General features: G+C 38.2%; 2 protein-coding genes across 3 annotated transcripts in view; one reads left to right on the forward strand and one right to left on the reverse strand.

The window, feature by feature from the left end:
• Window positions 1-3: 3 nt before the first annotated feature.
• On the reverse strand, window positions 4-2,353 carry zdhhc22 (zinc finger DHHC-type palmitoyltransferase 22). Its single transcript, XM_024274291.1, has 3 exons — window positions 2,231-2,353; window positions 1,026-1,583; window positions 4-946 (listed from the first exon to the last, which is right to left on the reverse strand). Exons 2-3 carry the CDS (start codon window positions 1,579-1,581, stop codon window positions 672-674), a joined length of 831 nt encoding a protein of 276 aa, XP_024130059.1. The 5' UTR covers window positions 1,582-1,583; window positions 2,231-2,353; the 3' UTR covers window positions 4-671.
• A 2,082-nt stretch (window positions 2,354-4,435) lies between these two features.
• The window catches only part of tmem63c (transmembrane protein 63C), a 26,896-nt gene continuing 7,113 nt past the window's right edge, over window positions 4,436-24,218 (forward strand). Inside the window, exons 1-13 of one of the 2 annotated variants that reach the window (XM_024268470.2) lie at window positions 4,436-4,518; window positions 13,271-13,492; window positions 16,780-16,859; window positions 17,719-17,806; window positions 19,161-19,198; window positions 19,661-19,803; window positions 20,418-20,469; window positions 20,576-20,684; window positions 20,808-20,881; window positions 21,028-21,108; window positions 21,178-21,298; window positions 21,445-21,578; window positions 21,652-21,774. In XM_024268470.2, the coding sequence (XP_024124238.1) occupies window positions 13,283-13,492; window positions 16,780-16,859; window positions 17,719-17,806; window positions 19,161-19,198; window positions 19,661-19,803; window positions 20,418-20,469; window positions 20,576-20,684; window positions 20,808-20,881; window positions 21,028-21,108; window positions 21,178-21,298; window positions 21,445-21,578; window positions 21,652-21,774 (1,253 nt within the window). In that variant the 5' untranslated portion in view covers window positions 4,436-4,518; window positions 13,271-13,282. Of the gene's footprint in view, window positions 4,519-10,311; window positions 11,362-13,270; window positions 13,493-16,779; window positions 16,860-17,718; window positions 17,807-19,160; window positions 19,199-19,660; window positions 19,804-20,417; window positions 20,470-20,575; window positions 20,685-20,807; window positions 20,882-21,027; window positions 21,109-21,177; window positions 21,299-21,444; window positions 21,579-21,651; window positions 21,775-24,218 lie in introns of those variants that run through there. The other variant, XM_024268478.2, reaches the window with a different exon arrangement.

A 24,218-nucleotide genomic window follows, 5' to 3' on the forward strand; every position in this document is an offset into this window, starting at 1 on the left:
ATCTTTGACTTGGAAAAACTTTTAATGTCATAAATAAATACACATCTACAAAGTATTCCTGGAACTGGAACCGTGTTTGAAGTCGTTCCTCAGATGTCGAGCATCTGTCGGCTTCAAATGTGCAACCAGTTCAACTGATAAGTAAACTAGATGCAATTGTTTATGAGCATCTTAGACGAGACTTTATGGCACAGTGTGAATGTTACCCTGGTAATTCAGATGAGCGTTACTCCACAATCAAGCTTAATTCTCTGATAAAGGCGGAGCCTGTGATAGCTAAAGCACAAACGCCTGGCAGTATACGCTGCAAATCTCATCCTGTAGCCCTTCATATGAAAGTCAAAACTCCACATTGATTTGAAGCCACATAATAGCATTGATTCTAGAGAGATATAAGGGGAAAAGAGTAAAAATTTTGCCAGTAATATACAAAGCAGCAAAAACATGCAAATCAATGGAGTAAAGCAAGAAGTTTACAACAGATTTGAAACTACTAGATGCTAAATATTAAATGTTACTTTTTAAACAGAAAGGTTTTGGCTTTTATGGCTCCTTTCCTAAACTGAATATGTGCCATCAGTTATTTCAGGGATAACTTTGAAGCATAAAGCACCCCATCATCAAAAGAGTCCCACTCATTCCTCTGAGTTTTCTTGACCTAACACGATCCTTCAGTCTTGTTTTTGTGCGTCTGCGTCTTCAGAGCACGCCTCCGTTTGCACGGGCAGGATGAGTCCGAGGATCCAGCGCGAGCCAAAGACGTGCTTCAGGTTGGCCCTCCAGTTGCTGCAGTTCCTCACCAGCTCGCCTCTCTGCATCTGACACCACGTCTGTCCCCGAGCCACCAGCAGCATCTGCTGGGAGCAGAAACCAGCGCACACCAGGCCGATGCCCAGCCACACGTACAGCATCAGCACCAGGAACAGCTGCAAGCCTGAGATACTTCCTGTAATAGAAAGGGGGCGGAGTTAAGGTCCAGCAGTGTGGCTCAAATCATCCAAAATGTCTTTTTTTTTAAGACTCACCTATAAAAAAAGAGCAGACCGAGAGTGGAAGGAGAGTCAGGAAGGTCAGGGGGTTCTCAAAGGAGATGGAGTACTCCACCGTTAAAAACGCAACACCCAGAACCAGAGAGTACAAACACGCGCATGACGTGTAGATGCAGAACATCAGGAAGTAGCGCATGTTTTTGTTGCCGATGCAGTTTCCTGTGAAAAAACAGTGGTGGTCCCTTTTGAGGATGATCTTCTTGCACAGTTTGCAGAAGTGTCGGCCGTTCAGAAGGTAGTGAGCGTCCACTTTGTCGGAGCAGTGCGGGGAGCACACAGGGATCGCGGTCTCATTGGCGCTTTCAGCGGGATATATGATAGTCATGATATAGTTCCCCAGCGCGTTGAACATCAAGAAGAGCACCAGGATTGTGTGGAGCGTCGATGACACCATCAGAGAGGTTTCTGGGTAAGGGAAGATTGTTGGGATGAAGAAGCAAAAGTGCAGGATATTGGTGACCACTGTAGCCATGAAGAAGTACACAGGCGCCACAGCGTTGAGCAGTCTCAGCTTTAACATTCGGGTGAACATCTCTGTGGGACAGAAAACAGCTTTGATCAGAAGTGGAGAGACGAACACGAACACATAGAGAAGGCTCAGCCTGAACTGGTTCTTCTTGGAAAGTTCATCTTCACCATGATTCTGCTAAGGATGAAGTGGGTATTGTGATCTTTACCGTTTGGAGTTACTATAAACTGTTATACTCCAAAACATGTATAATATTTCAAATATATTTTTTAATCAAATCAAATGTTATTTTTCTTATTTGGTTAAACACCCATATCAAGATAATTTTTATGTAGTAATAATAAGACTATAAGCAAAAACTGGTTATCTCTGGTTATAAGAAGAACTACTTTCTGTGTAAATGTGGGTCTTTGGGGCCACTGAGAATTCCAAGAATACTCTACCAGTCTCCTGGTGATCTCCTAACCTGCAGCAGAAAGACACAATCCAATCGTATGGTGACACATCAGGTTCCCCAGATCAAACCTGATGTTTGCTTCCAAACAAAATCAATAGGAGTTCCTCATTTACATGACAGAACCGCTTCAGTTTACGAAAGAATAGCTGGATCTCTCTTTTTTTTAACAGGAAATTCCTCCAGTTAAAGATGATGGTGGTGATTCCAACCTATATATCGGCCTGACTTTATCTCCAGGATGACGCCTCTGCCTACCTGAAGATGTCCAGCTGTGGAGGAGCTGTTCTTTCAGCACCACGGAGCTTCCTGCTGCAGCCTCCTTCACGCAGACAAAAACAGCTTTCTCGGAGCCACGCTGACGGTGTTCATCCCCGAAGTGTCCGCTCACATTTTTACCGCCACCTGGCGGTCCGGGTGCGCATGTGCATGCTAAAGCTATTAAAAAATAATTTATAATTTATTGACTGTATATTATATTATATTATATTATATTATATTATATTATATTATATTATATTATATTATATTATATTATATTATATTATATTATATTACACACCTTGTTGTTTTAAAGGAAGCATAAATGTGGTAAATAGTAATCAATACTGTGTTTACATTTACATTGCTGTATGCAATAAAAAAAAGGTGAAAAGACTGTTCAAATATTTTATTGAAAAGATGTTTTATTCTAGTAAGAATGATAATTCTCCAGTAGGGGGCAACACATCCCTATTTATTCTTTAATGATCATCTTTTGGTTGAGAGGTTCAAAAGAGCTGAATCTCCATGGTTACAAAATTGCCCCCTAGCGTCATAGTTTGCACAAAAAAGAAATCAATTTAATTGCATTTTCTAATTAAGATCTATGAAGATACTTTTTGAAATCTATTATCTTTTTTCACACATAAGTAACATAACAGGGAGCAAAAAAGAAAAGGAATTTTGTTATACTATTTTTTTTATTTAAACTTGCAACATTGAATATGGGTTCAGTAAATATGAAGAAGAAATTGATTTTTGATATGTTTTGATACGTTCAGATTTAAGCTGCTGCTCAGTAAACAGTTTGAAGCCACCTTTTTAACTTGCAGTGTTCTGACGGTCGGCTTTGCTGATGAGTCAGCCTCTGGTCTTGCTGAGATCCTGCAGGTTTTTTGTCTTGCAAGACAAAATCTACACAAGTTGAAGGAAAAGCTGACTGAAAGTGGTCAGTGAGGTACTGTACGCCCATAAGAAGTTTTATTGCCTTGTGGTGCTGAATTTCTCTGAATGCAGCAGAAGGTTGGACAGCAGCTTGTTCTTCATGTGCTTTAGAGGAAGGAATAGTTAGACATTTTCCTTTACATAAGACTTTTTTTTTTTTAATAATTGTACGTGTTTAGCAGTTGAACAGACAGATGAGAGCAGAAAGCCTCTTGTGTTGGACAGATTTTACTATTATAACAGGGGGTTATGAATCTTTAAACACACTAGGTGTATATTTGTATAAACCCCTTTCCTGCTTTCACTCATTCATCCATCTTAATAATTTGGTATATCACTTCCGGGGTTGCTGGAGCCTGTCCTGTTGTTGGGTGAAAGCAGTGTACACCCTAAACTTTATTTACAGAAAAGAGAAGAGAGGGGAGAAGGATGTTAGGGGTACAAAAGTAGGGGGTAAAAAGGGGGTTGAAGAAGTTGGAGGAGAATTTATGTTAGTAGATGTGTCATAACACGAACACATGTGGGATCAAACCTATTCTGTTGGTCAAACAACAGTAATAAAAGGAAAAAGCTTTACATGCATTTGTAAAATAAAAAAAAAAAAATATGCGTTTTCATTTTTTATTTTTTACTGGAGTATTAGTGAAAACACAAAACAAATACTTAATAATATAAAAAAATAAAGCAGTCATGACATAACAAGTATAAAAAACAATAAAACAATGACCAAAACCTCAAACTTGGGTCTGGTATCAAAAAGTGCTGTTCCTTACTTACAATGGTGAGAGTTAAAATGATTTTGTTACTTGAAGCATTAAGACGAGAAATACAGCCATTGATAAAATGACTCAACAAAGCTTGGAAAGTCTTAGTGGATGTGAAACTTCATTTGGTTAAAGATGGCAACAGTCACACAAGAACACTTTTCCAGCACAACACAAAATAATTTCTGATCACCACATCAGCATAATTATATACTCTTGATGAGTTATACAGTTAGCACACAGATTAAACTTGCTTTTGATATATTTTAAATGAAACCATTTTGATGGAATGGAAAGTCCATCAAAATGGTGTAATGTAAATGCCAAATCAAGTAATTTCCTAGTTTTATTTGTTATGTTCTATAGTTCAGTTTTAATGTATTATTATAGTTTTGAGAAGATATGATATAATTGGTATATTTAAATTGATGGTCGGTCCCTTAGCCGTCTTGAATGCGGTCGGAATTGTCAGACGGTCCCTGAGTGGTGGGAGTTTCTTCTGTTTCTTGGTGTTGAAGGGGGGAATTGCAGCATCCTCATCATCAGAATCAGCCAGCGAGCAGTAAAGCTAAAGAGGTGAGTAGTGAGAATGTTTTGAAAGTGCTCTTTTAAGTGATCTGAGCACAGATTCTAGAAACACTTCATAGGCGCTGTTTGATTGATCAACTTAAAGCTGGGGCAGCGAGGAAGAGGAGGAGGAGGGTGTGCGGACCGACATGTGTGCTGCGAGGAGCGGGAGGGGAAAGGAAGGGTGGGGGTTCAAATCTTCTTAAATTGTTGGCTTAAAGGCAGAAAGCCCTTTTATTTCTCCTTGGGAGAAAACAGAGGATGTGGTGCGTTAACGCTAAGTTCCCCCCGCGGCGAGCTGCTGTGGATGCTGCGTGATGCTGCTGGCAGCGTGTCAGACTGTTCCACCCAAACCAGGTGCACCATTTCCTCCCATCACTCCCATTGTTCCTGTCGGAGTCCTCTGGGTGCAGCAACGGTGGTGGTGGTGGGGAATTCTTAATTCTGTTTTTAAAAAATGATAAATGAGCGATTTCATTCATGCCGGGGTCGTTCTGTCACCCCCTCCCCTCCCCTGCTGCCTGTTGTTTTTCAGTCTGGAGTCTGCAGACACAAAGCCTTTATTGTTTAACTGAGAGGACTCTGTAACCTGTTGAGTTATTCTTTTGCATTTTTATTAGGTTTAACTCAAAATAGTTGTATAACCCCAAGAAATTGCAGAGATGAATATGTTTTTTCTTGCTATTTTATGTGTTTAAAATCAGGCTGTGAGACTGTTTACCTTTAAAAAGTCAACTTTCATGCAACAATATTAGTAATAAAAAATCATAATTCAAAAGCTAAAGAATTTCATAAACGAAAAGGTAATCATGCAACAAAATCAACTTTCAAGCTTTTCCAAAATACAAAACAAAAAAAAAACTCCTTTTAAAGATTTCACAAGCTGTGGTTCTCTCAAGAAATCAGGAACGCCGGCGGGCTATATTTCTTACGGGGAGAAGTTTAGTACTGGTTGGACGGATACAGATGAGTTCTGTCAGTGACATCAATACAATCATCCCATTTGGATTAAATGGAATAATCACATTGATAGTTGTGGTTTTATCCTGCAATCTATCTGTTTGTCAACAACTTTTTTCCAGAAGACATTCTAAGCAGAATTATCAGTTAACATAACAGTCAGTTTGTGCAAATCACTGGACTTTATTTCTTTATAAGGTGCAAAATCTGAAAAGATTTATTGTATAAAGTGCCAACAAATAACCTGTAAATCCTTTAAAAAAGCAGCCAAAAAAGTCTGATCATTATTTTATTTTGCCTAGTTACTTTTCCTTTAAATATATCCCCAATTACATATTTTTAAGCACAGATATTTAGCATAATTATAGGTGAACAGGGAAACATGGAGAGGCTGATTTAAGCTTATTTCAGCACTTTCAATTGGACAGCTCCACCTGCATTGACTGGTCAAAATAAAGATACTTTAAGGATGATTCCCTCAAGTGTTAAAATGTCTCCTTGTAATCAGCTCAGTTTAAATTGGCAGAAAGTAAAGGAGGTTAATCACGTAGGAAGGTATCACCCACGCTGCTGACAGCTTGGACACTCCTCTGCGAAGCAGCACAGGCTTTTTCCTGTGGACTTTCCCACGTGTTTGTCCTGTAGCGATGGTGATGATGTTGATGCACGCAGACATGTGGTGCACACATATTTTTAGTTGTAATCTATTTTGTGCTTACATCTGACTCTACGTGCCATAATTCTATGATGATTACATCACAAGTCGGGTGAATTTTCCGAGTCATTTCCCCAGCCCCTGGCTCTTGAGCAGAATTGAATTTCCAGGAAACATCTGAGTGAAAAAAAGCTCCTAACCAAAAGCCAAATGTCAGCAAAGGCTGCTAACGCCATGCTGAGCTGTGAAACCTGCATTTGGATTCCAAGTGGCAGTTGTTTACCTCAGGCTTGTCTTTGTTCTTTTAGGTGTTTAGTGGATCCTTGTTATTCAGGATTTGAGCTGTGAATTTGCCAGCTGTTGCTGGGGGGGTCCACCTCCATGATGCTGACATGTGCAGCATTGATGAGGCCCATAAAGGTTACTCAAGCTAAAAATAGCTTGAAAGTAGATAGTCGTCTAATGTTGTGTCATGCTGGTACAGATATGTGGAACTTAAACACAAAAAACACCAGGTGTCGTATTTGTGCTGCTGTTTTCTGGATTCAATTGATTTTTGATAGAAATTTCCACTCTAAACATATTTTGATTTATTGTTAAAGTGTTCCTAGTGGTATTTTAGTTATGATTATGCTGGTTTTTTTTGCCAAAATTTATTTTAAAAAAAAGTTGTTTTCTGTAGAGCAGCAGGAGTTCATTATTCACAGTGATTTGAATAAAGAAATACTCTTAAATTCACTTTTAAGCTTAATTTTCTCTATCATGAGATAAAACGACACAAAAACATGTTCAATAACACAATTTTTATCAGAGTAAGTTTATATTCAGCTCTAAAAGTGACTGATTTTACCAATTTGCAACAATAACTGATTTATTCCATAATAAATGGTTGCATAGTGTGAACATTTATTGCTAAAAATAAAAGTTATGTTTAACAGTCTAGTAATTACATGTTTAAAACTAGTGAACATTTGATTTTATGTCTCAAAAGGAAGCACACAACATCATTAGATACCAATTATTCCACTATATTTTCTTAGTAGTTTTGTGCTGAATAAGTCTTAAAGACCCAATCAAATAAAAATCTTTCATTATAGATCAATAGATGATCTGAGAGGAACTTAAAAAGTAGTTTCCATTTTTTAAAATAGTTGTCTTCATATATGAAGTTATGAGCCAACAAATTCCTACATGTTATTATGATTTGATTTTTGTCACTTCTTTGGAGTTTCTAAATAACCTGTTTGCATACAAATAAGAAATCCAGACATAAAATTCCAAAGAGCAGACAGATTGTTGAACAGGTCAGTCTCTCTTTAATCAAGATGTCAGATTCAAATATCACAGATGCCAGAAGGTTCCTAATGATGAACGGCCCACACAGCAGCAGCAGGCGCACGTTCGTCCCCAGGGTATCATCTGAGCATGTGCAGCCAGACAGGAGGCCCGTGTTAGCTTAGTTAAGCATGGCCCACGTGCATCTGCAGTCGTGGCTCTTGCTGAAACAAAAAGGATGACTTCAGACTGAGCTCTGAACAGAATCCCATCCGTGTGCGTTTGCGCTGTGACAGAGAGGAGAGCTGTGAAGTGAGAAAAAGCCCCGCCCTTCTCCGCTGAGCAGGTGGTGAGCAGATTGTGCTAAAACCTCCGCCTTTTTCCCCCTCAGACTGAGTCTAATGAGGGTTTGCTGGGCCATCCATTCGACACTACCCACCAAGCAGAACCAGCACAGCTGAGGTGTGCAGCTTCTGAAGGACTGGAATAACCACTATAAAAATATCTGGAGGAAGCTACTTTGATAGAGTTCATGCATGCGTTTACATACATATTGCATCAAGCTTCTTAAGCTTTTATATAGTTCAGGTTGTAAATACCTTCACTGCGCGTCTCGAGACAAAATTATCTTTAATATATCACAGATCTAAAGGTGTGAACATAAATATTGAATTTTCCATAACATAGCTATAAATATGTAATTTTCTGAACATACGATTAGCTTAAAACATAAAATTAGGACTAATATCTCTTGGGAAAACATAAACATGCAACCCATTCCCAGTTTCTCCTTTTTGTAAAGCAAAAATTCTTTGATATACCAGTGAGAACAGCGAGACTGCAATAGTAGAAGCTTTTATAGATGGAAGGAAGCTGAACCATATTTTAGAAGCTCAGCTACAAACGCCTTTCTGGCTTTGATACCAGTCAGTTGTGCAGTTCTCATCTCGTGCATGCAGAATTTGTTGACAAAAATGTTTACTAATTTACAAAAGTAATCCCTCTTAGTCAATCTACTACTGTAAAAGAATGAAAACCAGTAAATAATGCAGGAGTTGTAGTAGTTACCTTTAATCGTCATGAGTTTTAGATATGAAATTATTACCTTTCATCATTTTCTTTCATTGCTGGCTGTGCTCAGGTCTCACCATCACTGCTGTGTACCTCACACATGCTTTAAAAAACGACTGCACTTTTTATGAATTACTTCAACGTGTAAGAGTAATAGCAGTTTATTTACAGGGACATATTTCAAATTATGGGCATTTGACAATTATTTGTGTGCATAAAAAAAGATATTTGGACCTTTTGCACTGTATTAAATGCAGCTGCTGTCGGCAATGATGAAGCAAAGAAAAGGTTCTTTTAACTCTCTGTAACATCCTGTTAGCTCTTGCTTTCCTTTCATAAGATATCATTAAACTGTTTTTTTTAGTCTCACTCAGGTCTTTGTGGATAATTAGGAGCTTTTGACTGTGACCTTTTGGGAATGGAGGAGGTGAAAATGTGCTAAAATGGTATTTTGTCTGTTGGATAACTACATTTATAAAAAAATAACAAGGTAAAACATCTTTTTTGATTTGTAAAATACACAGGAGGAAAGCAGAAGATGTTTAATTTCCTTTTCGTTTACAAATTTTCAACAATTTTAAAAGATATCTGATGCACAATGTATAAAGCATCATCATTTTTGTTGGGATATCTCAGCAAATTGAAAGCAGATCCAAAGTATTGTGTATTGGCAAGATTCTGGCGATTCGATACGTATCATGATATGTGTCTCACAATACGATATGTATCGCAGTATAATATCCAAAGACACAAAACAATTTTTTACTTTTTTATTATTTTTTTTGAAGACGAAGTCGTACATGTCTCATAACAACAAAAACCGTGTGGCTGACTGAACATTTTGCATATTAGCCTTTTTATTAGCCACTTCATTTTTTTCTGACAGGTGCTCTGTCTTTATTCTGTTCCAGCCATTACAACCAAGTATGAAGTCAAAATCACGGCAGCTTCAAATCTTTTCTATCCGTTCAGGTATTGTTGTCTCACGCTGAGAGAACAGTATGTTCTAACACAAATAACAGCAGGAGCACAGAGCTGAATGTTTAACAAGGTTTCAGTTACAACAGCGGCGGCGGCCGTTCTGAAGCCATGATTCTCTTATTTATGAAGCTTTCGAGCCGCCCTTGAGGGTAAGTCTTTTATGCTGCCGAGACTGACGGCTGATTGGACGCAGAGGTTCTTAAGTCAACAGAAGTTAGCGCTTTATTTATGCCTCATTTCGCTGGTGAAACTGAGCCATCACTCTCTTGTTTTCTCAGGCAGTGTATCTCCATCTGAACGTTTGGCAAACAGGGAGGGGGGAAGGTTTTCCAGAGGCTGTCTATCACAAGCTTTGTGAGGTTTATTAAGCTGTAGTGCAGCTCCAAATCTGGATGTTTGGAAGGTACAGGAAGCTCCTGAGTTCCCTCCAAATGTGTTAAAATAACCAAAGAACACACAACAGTTCAGTTCATCATAGTTGCACAATCATGAACACCTTCAACATTCATCACAAGTAAAAGCTAATTTCCTGTGATTCAAATCTTGACCTGTCTTTGTCTCATTTACGTGACACACATCTGTGGCCTCCAGATGGAGAAACCATCATGAGAGCTGGTGCTCTTTTATTTACACCCATTATATGGATCTTTAATTCTCCTAACAAGGAATCGCAAATGTCTTGTAAGATTATGGAGAAACTTTTCCTTTCATAATTTTAAGTATCAAACTTTTGAAAATTAATTTGAACTACATTTAATGAACATCTGTTCCAGCTGGAGAAGGATGCATTAATGAATAATTTACAAACTAAATGCATTTTAAATGGTATTTTCTACCTCCTGGTGTGATACTAACTAATGAAAACCAGTAGTGATTTGTTAACCAATGGGACAAAACGAGCTGAACCTAATGAACGCTGTTCCATATATGGAAAATGTGAAAATATTTTTAAAATAACTGATAATCTTCACAATTTCAACCTTTTTCCCCTCAGGTGATAAGTGGAAATAGCAGGTTTATTTTTTTTTTCTTTATGCAAAAAAGGTTAAATCACACATTTATGTGTCTTACTTTCAATTTTTCCTTTGAGAAATAGTAAATCAATTATTTTGTCGAGTTTTATACTTGGATTGAGGCAGATATCTTAATAAGTTTATTTTCTTGATATTTTTTTTAGCTTGTTCTCTGTTCTTTCTTTTCTATCTCATTCTATTTAAAGCATGATGTGTCATTAGTGGTAATTCCAAAGCAATGTTGCTAAGAAACAACTCATCCATTGAAACTCAGCAGGAAACTGATCTCTTTTTTTCATTTATTGTGTGTTATTGATCTTCTGACGTGGATTGCAATCATTTGATCTGTTTGCCTTTGCTGCATTTCTTTTTTTTAATGGACTGATTGTATTACATGATTGCACAAACATCTTCAGTTGTTTCTGTAGAATAGCTGACCTGACTCAGTTTTTTCTGCTCCAATCTTTTGCACCAACTTCAGCCTCTGTGATCCTGATTTTACAAACTGAGCACAAAGGGACCGTTTCACTCACTCTGCAGGCGGGAGGCGTTACGCTGCTTCACAAGCTGAGCATCCGTTTTAGTTTTTTTTTTTTTTTTTTCTTTAACCTGCTGCGTTTGCTCGACACCTCCAGTCCCAGAAAGGAGAGGCAGGAGCAAAGGGAGAGAATTGCACTAAACATGCAGAGCTGAGGCAGGCTGGAGCAGAGGTGGAGACTCTTGGATCAGTTTTGAGCCTGTTTGTCTGTTTTTAGACATGAGGGATGACACAGGAAGGAACCCGGCGTTGAACTGCTGAGTCACGCTCTTGTTTGCCCAAATGTTGTGTGAAGGCACATCACAGCATCCTCGGCATCCTGCTTGAGAGTTTCTCTGATCACGTCAGCATCATACAGAGTAAGTGTGCCAATATAGTTCATACGCTTCTGAATACTACACCGTACTACAACTCAGTACTTTACGAGGCATACTGTCTAAGTTTTGCTTTCTTTATTGTTGCCTTCTCGTTGTAATTGAACTATTTCCAAAACAACAGAGAAAATATAATTGTAAGTTTAAATGTGATTTGTTCCAACTCTATTTTTAACCTTACTCCAGTATTTTCTGGAACATATTGAAGGCGAACTGATAAATTCATGTGTGACCAATCCAGAACACTATGGATTTGTTCTGTGATCCGTCCTCTGAGGATCTTGTCTCTGTCATCTCCGTAGGGAGGTTCAGAGGCTGCGCCTGGCTCTGTTTGGATACTGACTCATAGCTGAACGGTTTCCAGGCGTGAGCTAAGAGGAAGACCACACAAAGATTACCGGGGAGTGTTGTACAGTGAGACGCTTGTACAGTTTAGATGGATAAAGCAGACGTTTGGTTTAGAGACTTTTTTTTTCAAAGAGAAGATTGAGATTCAGCTCATCCGTCACATGCTCCAGCAGGGGAAAGGGATCCATTCTCTACAAGTCATGCCTTTTTGTGTCTGCAGCATCTGTTTCACCATTGCATCTATTTTTGTCTCATAAAACGTAATCTTATCCAGTCAGAGAACGGGTTGAGGTATTGATGCAGAGCTTTGTCAGAGCTGCTCCATTTCCTTTGTTTGTTCACTGATGAGTGTACACCGGCTGAGCAGCTGGACATCAGGGCCGTATTGACTGAAACAAACATATATTCATGTGACTTTCTGGAGGATGACTGGGTCAGCTCTTAACAAAGGTGTCATCTGCATGATCCGCACAGTTGGTTGAATTTTTTCTTTAGGGAAGTAAGCCACGTTCATTCCCCAGTTTATTCGTTTCACTAGATTTTGCAATAGGAAAAATAATTAAAACTCAAATCTTCATTTATAGGATTTGTGTTTTAGCATTTGAAATTCAGGCCTAAATTTTACTATGAGAAGAAAAACTTATATTTTGGTCAATACTTCATTTGATTCTTTGTTTCTGTGCCTTCGATACTGGAGTACATGCAGAGAGGTGGGAAAGTTTCTTTCAGAGTTGCTTAGCAACAAGTGATAACCTAGATTGATTTGTTGACTTAGAGGGCCAACAAAGCTTTTACAAAGTATATAAAAAAAGATGTGTCCACTGTGGGTCACTTAGAGCCATTCCATCTACAGTTTTTCCACATAATTGTGTTTATTTAGTGCTGTGGAGCTCATCAGAGGGCTTGAATGGTAAACCACACCACAGTGTTTCCCGGTGTACCCATTTTCACTTTTATAATAGACTGCTGGGAGATAGCTGCCTTTTCAGGATGTGCTTACATTTCAGCTTTAACTTATAAACTCTAAAGGCCAACAATGACATAACATACATGAAAAGATGATTAAAAAAATGTAATCAACAGATAAGCGATTGCACATGTTCTCAATTCTACTGCAAATGTTCTGCCTTTTATAATTTTTTCTGCACAGTTTTTAGGTCAATAATAGCACAAAATAGTAAATACATTTAATATTACTCCGATTCAGTGATCATAAATGCACAAAATATGTTTTAACCAGCGTTTAGGTGATTTTATTTCCGACAGTTTAACATTGAAAAGAATGGGGCCCCTAGTGGCCTCTTCATGAATTGCACTTAAATCTGAAATCCAAAGGCGGCTGTTTTTTACACCAGATATAAAGAAGTCAATTTTGTATTTACTGGTATTGTAAGAAGGATTTCAATAAGTGGCAGTCCAGATAAAGAATTCAAAAAGTCCAATGTCTCATTCAGCATTTAAGAGGTCAGAAAAAGGGGAAACATCAAGATGACAAAAGAGCCTTAAGTGTTTATCTCTGTGTCTGTTCCTTCCATAAATCTTTCAGAGTAGAGTGCTGATGGCACTGACAGAGCTGTTTGAGACCAGGACCCCCCCTCTGGAGACGTGGCCTTTGGAGCTTGATGTTCTGGGATTCCCTGAAGCTCGGGGAGCGGAAAACAGCACGGCGGAGAGATGCTTCCACTCACATTCCCGCAGCAGCGTCCTCCAGGGTCTGCCGTTCGGCGGGGTTCCTACAGTCCTCGCCATCAACGTGGTGCTTTGGATGGTAAGCATTCTCAAGCATTGGTTTGGAAATTTAAGTGACAGTTTACAATGATGATGTTAGATGTGAATCTGACATACTTTGGATTTTTGCCAGTGGGATACATGGAAATACCCCTCTGTGTATCCACCATCCACAAACGCTGCCCTACATGCACCAAATCTAGCAAGGAGAATAAATGAAACCATTTCCAGCTGCTGACACCGGCTTCTATGAAATGACATGTTACTTTAATGACAATCTGTCCTGGAGAGGGGATTAACTTCACTTTGAAGTTGCCTTTGGGTGAGAGGCTGCATGTGGAAGGCCTTATTGCCACTTGTTTCTGCACTTGGAGTTTGCCACAGTGATTAGGAGGGCGGCCTCTCTGCACTTTCATTCTATGCAAAGTGCTTTTAGCTATGCAAATTCTCCCACTGATACTTTTGAAGGAGATAGCCTTTTTCGATTGTCTAAAAATGGCAAAAGGAGGTGCATATTTTGAGTTTCTAAGTTTGATTTTTTTCTCCCATCATGCACATGTTGGCACCAAATGCTAACAGTTTTTCTTAGACTTTGCTGCAGCAGGTGTTCCTGCATAAATACATGGCTTTTCTGGATCATTCAAATGTCCAATCATTCAGTTTGATGGATGCATTTTTGCTTTTGAACGTACATTGTTGGTATTTAACTGACCAGAATCCTTCATCAGGTGCAAAAGAGGTTTGTTTAATCGGCAGGATATATGACAATTTTCTTAAGAATTAAAATTCAAAAGTAAAGGTAGATTTCCTTGTCAAAAATATTTTTGCTTTAAACTAGAGTTGTGTTTCTTTCCCTCTCACATGATTTGTTACACTTCATGAATCAGTACATAAATAATTCAACTAAATTTGTGGCAATGAGATAAAGTCTAATTCTTTTACCTAAATTGATGCAATCTAGATACAAATTATCCGTGTTGCATTTCAAATTAAAAACAAAAATACCTTTTAACAGATAAACTCTTATTTTCTTCCTTACTGGCACTTTTTATTTAAAGCAACAAAACCAAAACATCTTTGACATTGCAGCTTCAAACATTCAAACTTGTCATTTTAAAAAAGGGTAATGTTGATTTATTCAAGCAGAAGTAAAAAAAAAGGATTATTATATGTTTAGTGCAGATTATTTATATTCTGCAGTTATTTCAACTAGCTTTAAGCGTTTTGTTTTTTCTGTGACAGACTTTCATTGTGAATATTTATTTTTACCTTTAAAAACTGCATTTTTCACACAAGCTATCTAGAAATTTAAAGTCCCTCCCCAACAATATTTTGATCCATTGTAAACTGTTCCCGGTGTGAATTTGAATTTTGAATTATGATTATGTAGTTCTTTTTCCCCAAAATAATAATAATAAAAAAAACTGTAATTTTTAAAACATATTTTCTGCAGCTCAGCAGGAGCTCATTAGAAATTCACCTCTGACTGTTGGTTTAGAAGTAACCCTACATTGATATCCCATTATTCCTTTGTCTCCCGCTAGCTAACAGACCCTCACAAGCTCAGATGAGAAAAACTAAGACGTTAATGGACTTTTTTTGTCTTCAAGTGGAGGATTTGGAATTGAAACAAGTTCATATTGAATAAAGAAATACTCAGAAACGCAGAATTTAATCTTAAATTATTTTATATTTGTCCTCTTTTATGAGAAATTCTATAAAAACATGTTAGAAATACTTAAAACACCATTTTTTATTGGAGTGGGTCTTTTACCACTTAAATTTATTTCAATTATACTTATGATTGTTCGGTTTTGGGGCTAGATATTTTACTGTAATTTTACACATTTACCACTTTCAAGTGGTAAATGTCTAAATAAAAATTTGCTTTGGTTCTGAAGTGGAGTTGGATATTTCTTAAACTGTGGAATAATTCTAGTTTAAAAAAATGCTTTCAAAATAAAAAAAACTATATTGTAACTGACAGCAACAGTTGAATTGTGGAAATTTCAAATCAACAAGTAAAAACTGGCCTAAATCTGGCAAGAGAAAACTAGGATTATGTGTGTTTGTGTGTACAGTACGTAAAAAAAAAAAAAAAAAACGTAACCAATCTTGCAGAGTTCCCTAAGGGGAATGTTTCATGCAGACTTAGTCTACAATCTTTCCAGTTTGTTGACAAATGTTTCCCCGCCTATCATTGTTTCTGTTCACCAAAATGACAGCATGTCTCCAACAAGTGTCTTGAGAATCTAACCAGTCAGAGGAAACTGTTTAAAAGTAAATCGCAAAAGAAAGATGCTTTAAAAAAATATAAATATATGATTAGACAATGAAACAGCATGAAATAAATACAAGTTTTGTGCAAATGAGACTTAATTTTGCCTCCTCGTCATGTCCCGTTACGCACAGACAAACACAGTGTTTGTTATATAAGTCAAGAAAAATGTGCTTTCAGGAAAGCAGCCTGTGCACTATTTACAAACAGAGCTGTGCTGTGTTTCCCAGTGTGCCTCCAGATAATAATAGACTTCAATTTTCCGCTGTCACTCGCTCAGTTCCACTGTCAGGCTGTGTCAGTCTTGATCTCCCCCTGACTTCCCATTAGATCAGCCATAGCTATGTTTTAATTGGCTCATTTTAGTCACAGCCAGGTTGTCAAGCCAACAGAGGATTTGAACGGCATCTCCTAATGACAGGCGTGAGTCAAAGCGTGTTTCCCCCTCAGGTGATGGGAGCACGCCTCCACTGTGGGTCTATCATCACAGAGAATAAATCATGGCTAAGCACTTAAATGCAAAAAAAAACCTAAATAATTAAATGAAACAACAAGAGAGAACAGTGAAAGCAAAGATTTTTACTACTATTCATCTTTTGAGTTAGGTCAAGAGGTGTTTACAAGGTTTAAGTACTAAATAGAAATGCCATCTCCGCCCATTAAACCAACAGATTATTAAATGCTGTCATTACAATCAAGTGCTTATCCCCACTTCTACCTGCCTCTCATTCATCAGCATTCATATGGAGTAACTTTCATCTCTAATTTTGGTCCAGCAATAACAATATTTCATTTGTTCTGTGTTCTGATTCATTTTGCTCTTGACCAATTTGACATTTCTGCACAGCATGGGTTCTTGTGTGCATGGTGACCTGCCTCCCATCGTTACCAAGACAACCACATATTGGACTCACTGAAGCAGGAAAAGAAAAACAGTTGTGGGGCCTTGTTTTTAAAGAATTTCAAGGAAAACATCTATTTAGATCATTAAAGCAGACAATTTGTTTGTGTGAATTACAGTTCCAGAGACACTCGTATCTTTCTTACAGCTGCTGCTGCTTATCTTTTCCTGCCTGAGGAAGGCGGCATGGGACTATGGACGCTTGGCTTTGCTGATGGAAAATGACAGGTAAATCTCCTTCTTTGCTTTCCTTGTCAGATAAAACCTGTGCACTTTGTTAGAAATAGCTGCCTTGTGAAGTAATAGTTGTCAGTAAAGGATTTCCTTTGATGCAGCAGCTCTCCCTGGTGAGTGCAAATGGAACTGCCATTTTTTTACCTACTTAGTTAATTGATTTAAAAGGTAAAAACTAGTAAGAAAATCCCATTTAACATTGAATTTATTAGATTTTTTTTACGTTAATACTATAAATGTTTTTTTCATCCTTTTTAAAAAGGGAAATGTTTTAAAAGTGCATTAGCTTGTTAAAATCAATTCAATCTAGATTTGGAAAGTATAAAATAGGCTCTTTTAAATGTCTTTTATTTATTATCTACCAGCTTATTTTTATAGTAACTTATTTTTAGGAGAAATTTAGCAAAACACTTAAAAAAAAGAAAGGAAAGAGAAAATAAACACAGACAGGTTAGAGTTCTCAAAGCTTAAAATAATGCAGTCATGTTCTTGTTTATCCGTCACATGGCGGCGCTCAGCAGGTTTGCTTCTGCTCGACCTGCATCTCCTCCCCGGTGGAGTGTGAACTCGATTAGTTCTGCCTGACCGATGGCGGCCTAAAGCCCTAGAGGGCAAGCAGCATCTGCGTGTTTTGTCAAGCAGTCATCTCTCATAGTAATTGAATTATGCTGCCTAATTTGACATGCTGCTGAACTGTCAGTGGGAAAGCCTGCGGAGCAATATCCACAAACTCAATTGCCGAACTGCCTCCATGAGACAAATTGCCTTTGTTTGTCATTCTGCGAGTCGAGTTTGGTGATGCTTATTTGCATATCGATACAAAAAAGCAACGTTTTGTGTTTTTTAATTTCAGTCTTACATCTTTGTTTTATGGAGAACCAAGTGAAAAAGAGAAGTCTCCCTCAGAGACCAGCCCTTCAGACTCTGAGACCAAGGATACGGTGAGTGTGGACTTTTTAAATTCTCTCTAAAGCATTTTTTGACTACGCAGCCAGAATCAATTATTTTCACACCTTTTCACACATCGAAACACAGTAACTCAGAATACATGTAATATAAACAGTACAAACTGTACTTTCATTAAAAAAAGCTAAGTATAATCGTTAAAAAATGCAATTCATCCTAAATGTGACAGTGTACATGCACATGTGTTTGTGTAATGATAAAACATTATGTCCTGATGGCTATGGCAACAATACTCTACCATAAATACTAATGACTGATATCTTAAAATAGCTTTTTTTTTGTTTTTTTGATACATTTTCCAGTTTCTTGGGATGCACTTTTAAGTTTTAGTCATTAACAAAAAAATGTATATTTTTCCTATTAATTTATTTTTCATGTTTTATTAAAAATGTTAACAAATTTCATGATTTGAGACTAAAAAAAATTTCTGTTGGATTTAAAAAAAATTAGTCTTAATAAATATTTCCCAAATAAATCATAAAATGTGATGTTTTCTGATACAATTTATGTTTTTAGTCAGACTGATTTAATTTTGTGTTGAGAGCCATTTAAATATATAAAAAATTACTGAAAAATCGACACAAAAATCTACATTTTCCAAGTATGATGAGTGATTTTCCTAAAATCCCGTAAAAGTCAATTTATCTCCATCAGGCCACACATTTGAGTCTTATTTTTAAAACCACCGATGACAGATTTGTTCCTCAAACTCCTGCTTTAGTGTAAATGTTCACCCAGACGCTGCTCTGCAGTGCTATTAAAGGTATCTTAGGAAATAACACTATAATTAGTGTTAGGAAGTATGGTGTTTGAGGAGGAGACTGGATGATTTTAGCCAAAAATATTTCTGTTGAAATACTATCATTACCAATACCGAAGATGCTACACAGACTCTCTTTATTTACAGTGATTAAACCAAGGTGTTAATGTTAATTTGAAAATTATACATTATGGTAAAAAAAAATGCTGATTTTCTTTTAGTTTAAAAAAAGCTTGGTGTCAGCATAGCAGAGGGAAGAGCTGGGATAAAGAGTGAGACAGGCTGTCTGTGCCTCTCTGACACCTGTATGATAGGCCCAGGTCACTCCCTGCGTGTTTATAAAAGTTTAAGTCAAAGAGTCAGACAGGAGTCATCGCTCTGTGCCCACACAGAGCTGAGGCTGCTATAAACAGATTACAGCTCCAGGCTAGACCTATTAAATCTCCATCTCGGTGTCACTCTGCAGACCTTATTACCACGCGCACACACCAGCCAGATGTAGCGTGTAGAAACTTGCACATATGTGCTGTAATCGCCAACTTTTTTTATTATTACTTGTCTCATTTCAGGGTTTCTGCTCGTGGCTTTTGTCTCTTTATTATATGAAGTAAGTAAAAAAGTTCCCCATATAATCATTTTTTCCTTCTCATCGTATGCTCTCATGTGATGCAGAGGCTCGTGTTATATCTCATTTAGCTGCAAAAGCAAACCAGTCTGGGCTGTGTGACCGCCTGTGCTGTGGTTCCTTCTCCTGTTGTTTGCACTTGCTTGGGTCTCACTGTTTCCTGCAGGTTTCTGACCTCTAAAACAACATATTTATGGTTTCTATACTGTTATCCTGTAGTTTTGGTGGTTCTTTTTCTCTGTGGCTCACCCAAGGTTCCCACGGAAACTCACCCTGCAAATTCACAATGTGTGGGCCACCATTTTTTTTTCTCCTTTTTTAATTGTTTTCCATATTTCCTGTAACTCATCCTTGTCCTTTGAAGCCTCAAAGCCTTTTTTAAAAAATTTTATTTTTGAAAGACTGTGAATCCTGAAAGCGTTTCCACTCTTCTCTGTTGTTCAGGGATGGGGAGATCCGTAGCAAATGCGGCATTGATGCCGTCACGTACCTGTCCTTCCAGCGCCACATCATCCTGCTCATGACGGTGGTCTCCCTGCTCTCCTTGGCCGTGATCCTACCGGTCAACTTTTCCGGAAACCTCCTCGGTATTTCGGCCCTTTTTTGTTTCTGTAGCTATTCAAAGGATTTCCTTAAGACCTCAGGAGAGAATATTAAAAGAAAAGACCACACGGACACATGCCAGCAAAATGCATTTATTGGTTGAGTGCAGAGAACAGATCAAACCGCCTTTAAAAATAGTGCCTTGCAAAGATGGATTGACCTGAGACTGCAACCGTAGACTATAGAGAAGTGCAGCAGCTGCAAAGCATCAAGAATCTCCCAAAGCCAGAAGTGGGTAGTGACACAGAAGCAGCAGCTAAATTACTCTAGAAATGCCGTTTAGCAGATATGTTTGTGGTTTAGGAAGAACCAAGAAAACCTATTCAGGACATGATGATATCAGACTAGTGGCGTCCACTAAAACTTTTTTTAACTAGTTCTCTTTATAAAGGCTGAGTAATTGCTGGATGCCATGGCAACAGCAAACAGTTATGCACCGTTGTGAGTTATATAAACATCTTTGAGATATATCATTAAAACGGATGGACAGCATTTCTCTGAATGGAGATGTCGTTTCGCTGAATCCTCCCGTAAATGGCGGGTTTTTCCTTTTCCGACTGTAAATATTTCACACTGTCGTGTGTCATTGCCGCCACAGGAGACAGTCCTCAAAACTTTGGAAGGACAACTCTGGCCAATGTTAGTGCAAAGTAAGTGAAACACCACAAGATATGACACACGAGACGAGCCTGAATCATGGAAAAAGAGGAAAGTCGGCCCATCTGTCATCGTCATATTCGTTTGTGTGCCTCCAAGGGATAATTTTCTGTGGCTGCACAGCATCTTCGCCCTGGTTTACTTCATCATCACACTGCTGTGCATGGCTCACCACTCGATACGCCTGGAGTACAGAGAAGATGAGAAGGTCTGTCAACATGACATAATCCTCTATTCCCTCACCTGTAATTTTTCTTGTTTTATTCGAAGTGTTATAAAACATGTTGAGATTTTGCTGTTTTAGCGCGCTCTTTCGCTTTTTGCGGTGCAGGTAGCCAGGACTTTGATGATCACCTCCGTACCCAGAGACATCTGTGACCCGGGACTCATCACCAAACACTTCCAGTACACATCTTTGCTTCTCTAGTTTATTGTTAAGTCAAGATTAATCCTCTCCTTGTGTTTTATTACCAGCCAACGCAGATAACCATGCGGTACAAACTCCACCTTAGCTGAATCCCAATTATAACTTCTCCCTCTCCACCCACCAGTGAGGCCTACCCCAGCTGCACAGTGACCGACATCCGCTTTTGCTTTGATGTTCACAAGCTGATAAAGCTGGATTTAGAGAGGTACAGTCAAGGGTGGAAGACAAGAGCAATAAACTCCAAGCTCTCTTTTCATGTTCGTGTGTCTTTCAGGCGCAAGGCAATGAAAGGGAGACTGTATTTTACCACCAAGGCCCAAAAGGAGGGAAAGATCATGATCAAAACCCATCCGTGTGCTCAGATATTCGGCTGTGACATATGTGGCTTTGAAAGGGTGAGTTCTTTACTGTCAGTGCTGCAGCATGTTGTAGATGTAGTGCACAGAAAGGAAATTGCCACTGGAGGGCATTGCAATGCTAAAATGAGTGAATGCATGAAGGTAAAAACTGCCAGACTGTTCTCCATCCTCCTTTCCTGCAGGTGGATGCAGAGCAATACTACAGCGAGTTGGAGGAGAAGCGGACAGATGAGTTCAATGCAGAGAAGAGCCGCATCTCCTTGAAGAGGCTGGGCATCGCCTTCGTGACTTTTCGAGACGAGAGGATGACGGCTGTGTGAGTGTGTCGCAGCAGAGATCCTCGTGTCACTTCCTGCTTCAGTTCCTGCAGCACGTCTGTCCCTTTCCAGCATCGTAAAGGACTACAGTCGTGTGCGCTGTCGCCGGAGACCCCAGCAGTCCAGCATCACCACTGTGGTGCAGTCGCACAAATGGGGTGTGAGCTATGCTCCTGCCCCCAGTGACATCATCTGGTGAGTGTTAGTAACTCAGCTTTCTGTGGTGCCCAGAGCTCAGGAGGTGACCACATTTCAGCTTCCTTTTGACCCTCTACAGCAGAAGTCACTGACAGGCAGGCCTCAACAGACTCCAACAACATCTCAAACACAAAAAAACAAACTGGGGGGGGGGGGCTGCTATTTGGACTACTGCAGCCTTTGCACACTATGACATACTCCTTAGCCAATGAAAAGATAGCTTTATGGCTGAAAAGGTGGACAAACAGGAGGAGTTAGAAGAGACTGACACCTAAAAAAATTACAAAAAATTGCAATAAATCTACAAAAGTAGAGAGTCAGAATATATGTCACCTTCTGTAAAAAGTTTAGGAACAGACAAATAAAATGGAGAACAGAGGTCAGAAAAGCTGCACTATGGAGAGGAAGAAGTGTAAAGGAAGTAAAGTGGACAACTAAACAGGAGAAAGTTTAAAATAGACGAGTGAAACAAAGAAAAGAATGGAAAATAAGACTCAAAAACTGAAAGAGGACATCAAAAATGAAGTGATTTATCTGGAATGGACTGAAGTCAAAATAAATGGAAAATGAGACAAAACATCAAAGTTTTTAACAAAAAAAAAAAAAACAAAAAAAAGAGCCTCAGAGCTCCTTAGATTTGGGTCAACACAAAGACATTTTCCCACAGAGGGGTTAAAATACAGTAACAGAAACACTACATGTACAAAAAGAAAAGGCAGAGCTCTGTGATATGAAAAAAAATGATTCCTCCACCTTCTGTCTTTAATTGTTCCTTGAGACATTTTTTTCTAGATCGTAGAAAAAAAAGTGCATTTTATTAATGTTTGGCTCAATATTTAACACACATCAAGGCAACTTTCTCTACAATGACTATCATTAAAACCAAGTATTGTTCCAAGCTTGTTAGAGAACACCTCCACATGGGACTCCATTCCAACTTTAGGTTTAAAACATTGGGCGAGAGCTCAACTCTTTTACTGAGTGAGAAAGAATAGAAGGCTTCAATGGGAAAGAAGAAGGAAACGAGCCTACACTCTAAAAGTATTCAAAGTTTAATATGTATAGTACAAAGCTCTGAAGCCTCATCCACACCTGCCGTAGCAACACGCGTTTAAGCGGTCACTTACAATGAAAAGTCTATTTAAACTTGTGTAAATGTGAATTTTTGAGAATTTTCAAACTTTCAAGTTCAAACAAGTTTCTATACCTGTTTTCAGGCTATACATACAAGGCGTGCGGCCATTAAAAGAGCAGTAAAAGTTAAAACAGGTTGAACTTACTTTATGGAAGTCCCAACCGTTTGAAAATTGCAGTTTGTGCACAGGTAAAATAACAATTACACCAAGTCTTTAATATATCAGAATAGAGCTGGGAAAGAAAAAGCCGGGAACAAGATGTGCACCACTTGAACATTTCACTCTGAGCCTCCTCCAACTGTCAGTGGTGGACATGCTCTGATAAACAGGAGCAAAAGAAAAAGAAGAAGTCCCTCCATGCTTGTCCAGTGTGAACCCCATTGGGATTTAAAAATGCACGTTTAGTGGATCACATGGCTAACTTAGCTTAAGACTAGTTTTGGCTCAAGATATTAAACTAAAAAGGAAAACTTTTCTTACATTTTTATTTGTTTTGACAGGCTGCCCTTTTTATTCTTATTAATTAAGTCAAAACATGTCAAACTATTTTTGCAACATAACAATTATAACAAAAAAATATAAAACTTCTCACTTCTCGACATTGAGACCTTCCTGACTTTTGCATATTTTTTGTTAAATGAGACTTGTAAGCGCCATTTATGTGACACATTAATAGTTTATTGCCAGCGATGTTATTATTTAAATCTAAGGAATAATTTATGCTTTTATTTTGAAGTCAATAACTTCAGTTTAGAGACAGGAAAAGTTTTGTTTTTTGATGCAATGTTCCTTTATTGTTAACTTTATTGAGAAAATTAAAAGAAATGCAAATATGCCAGATTATAGCCTCAGGCTAATTTCCATCTGGAGTCCCTTGGCAGGTTGATGTTAGAAATAAAACAAAGCATGTGAATTCAAAATAAATGAGAGGATGGCGAAGCCATACGGTTACGTTTTATGAAGAAATCTCTGCAGGACTTTTGAGTTTTAGTTGAAGCATAGACCCCAAAGGAATTCCACACAGACTCAGATTTGTCGATTATCTAATTTAGTTTAGCATTCAGACAGCTCAGCCTGTAATCAAGCCTAAAATGTTTTGTCTTTGGAAACCTCGGGACGTGATGGAACTTAAACCAAAGCCATTGAGCTTTTGTACTGTTCTTGTCTGTGTAATTGTCTTGTAATAATGAAAGATAGTTTACATGGATAGTGTGTCTTAGCTCTATATTTTTTCTTTTGTTTGTTTTCTGAACAATACTGCCTAAAGAAGACCATGCAACCTACTGCTACTAATGATGATCCTGA

Source organism: Oryzias melastigma, linkage group LG22, assembly GCF_002922805.2.
Source record: "Oryzias melastigma strain HK-1 linkage group LG22, ASM292280v2, whole genome shotgun sequence".
Taxonomy (NCBI): domain Eukaryota; kingdom Metazoa; phylum Chordata; class Actinopteri; order Beloniformes; family Adrianichthyidae; genus Oryzias; species Oryzias melastigma.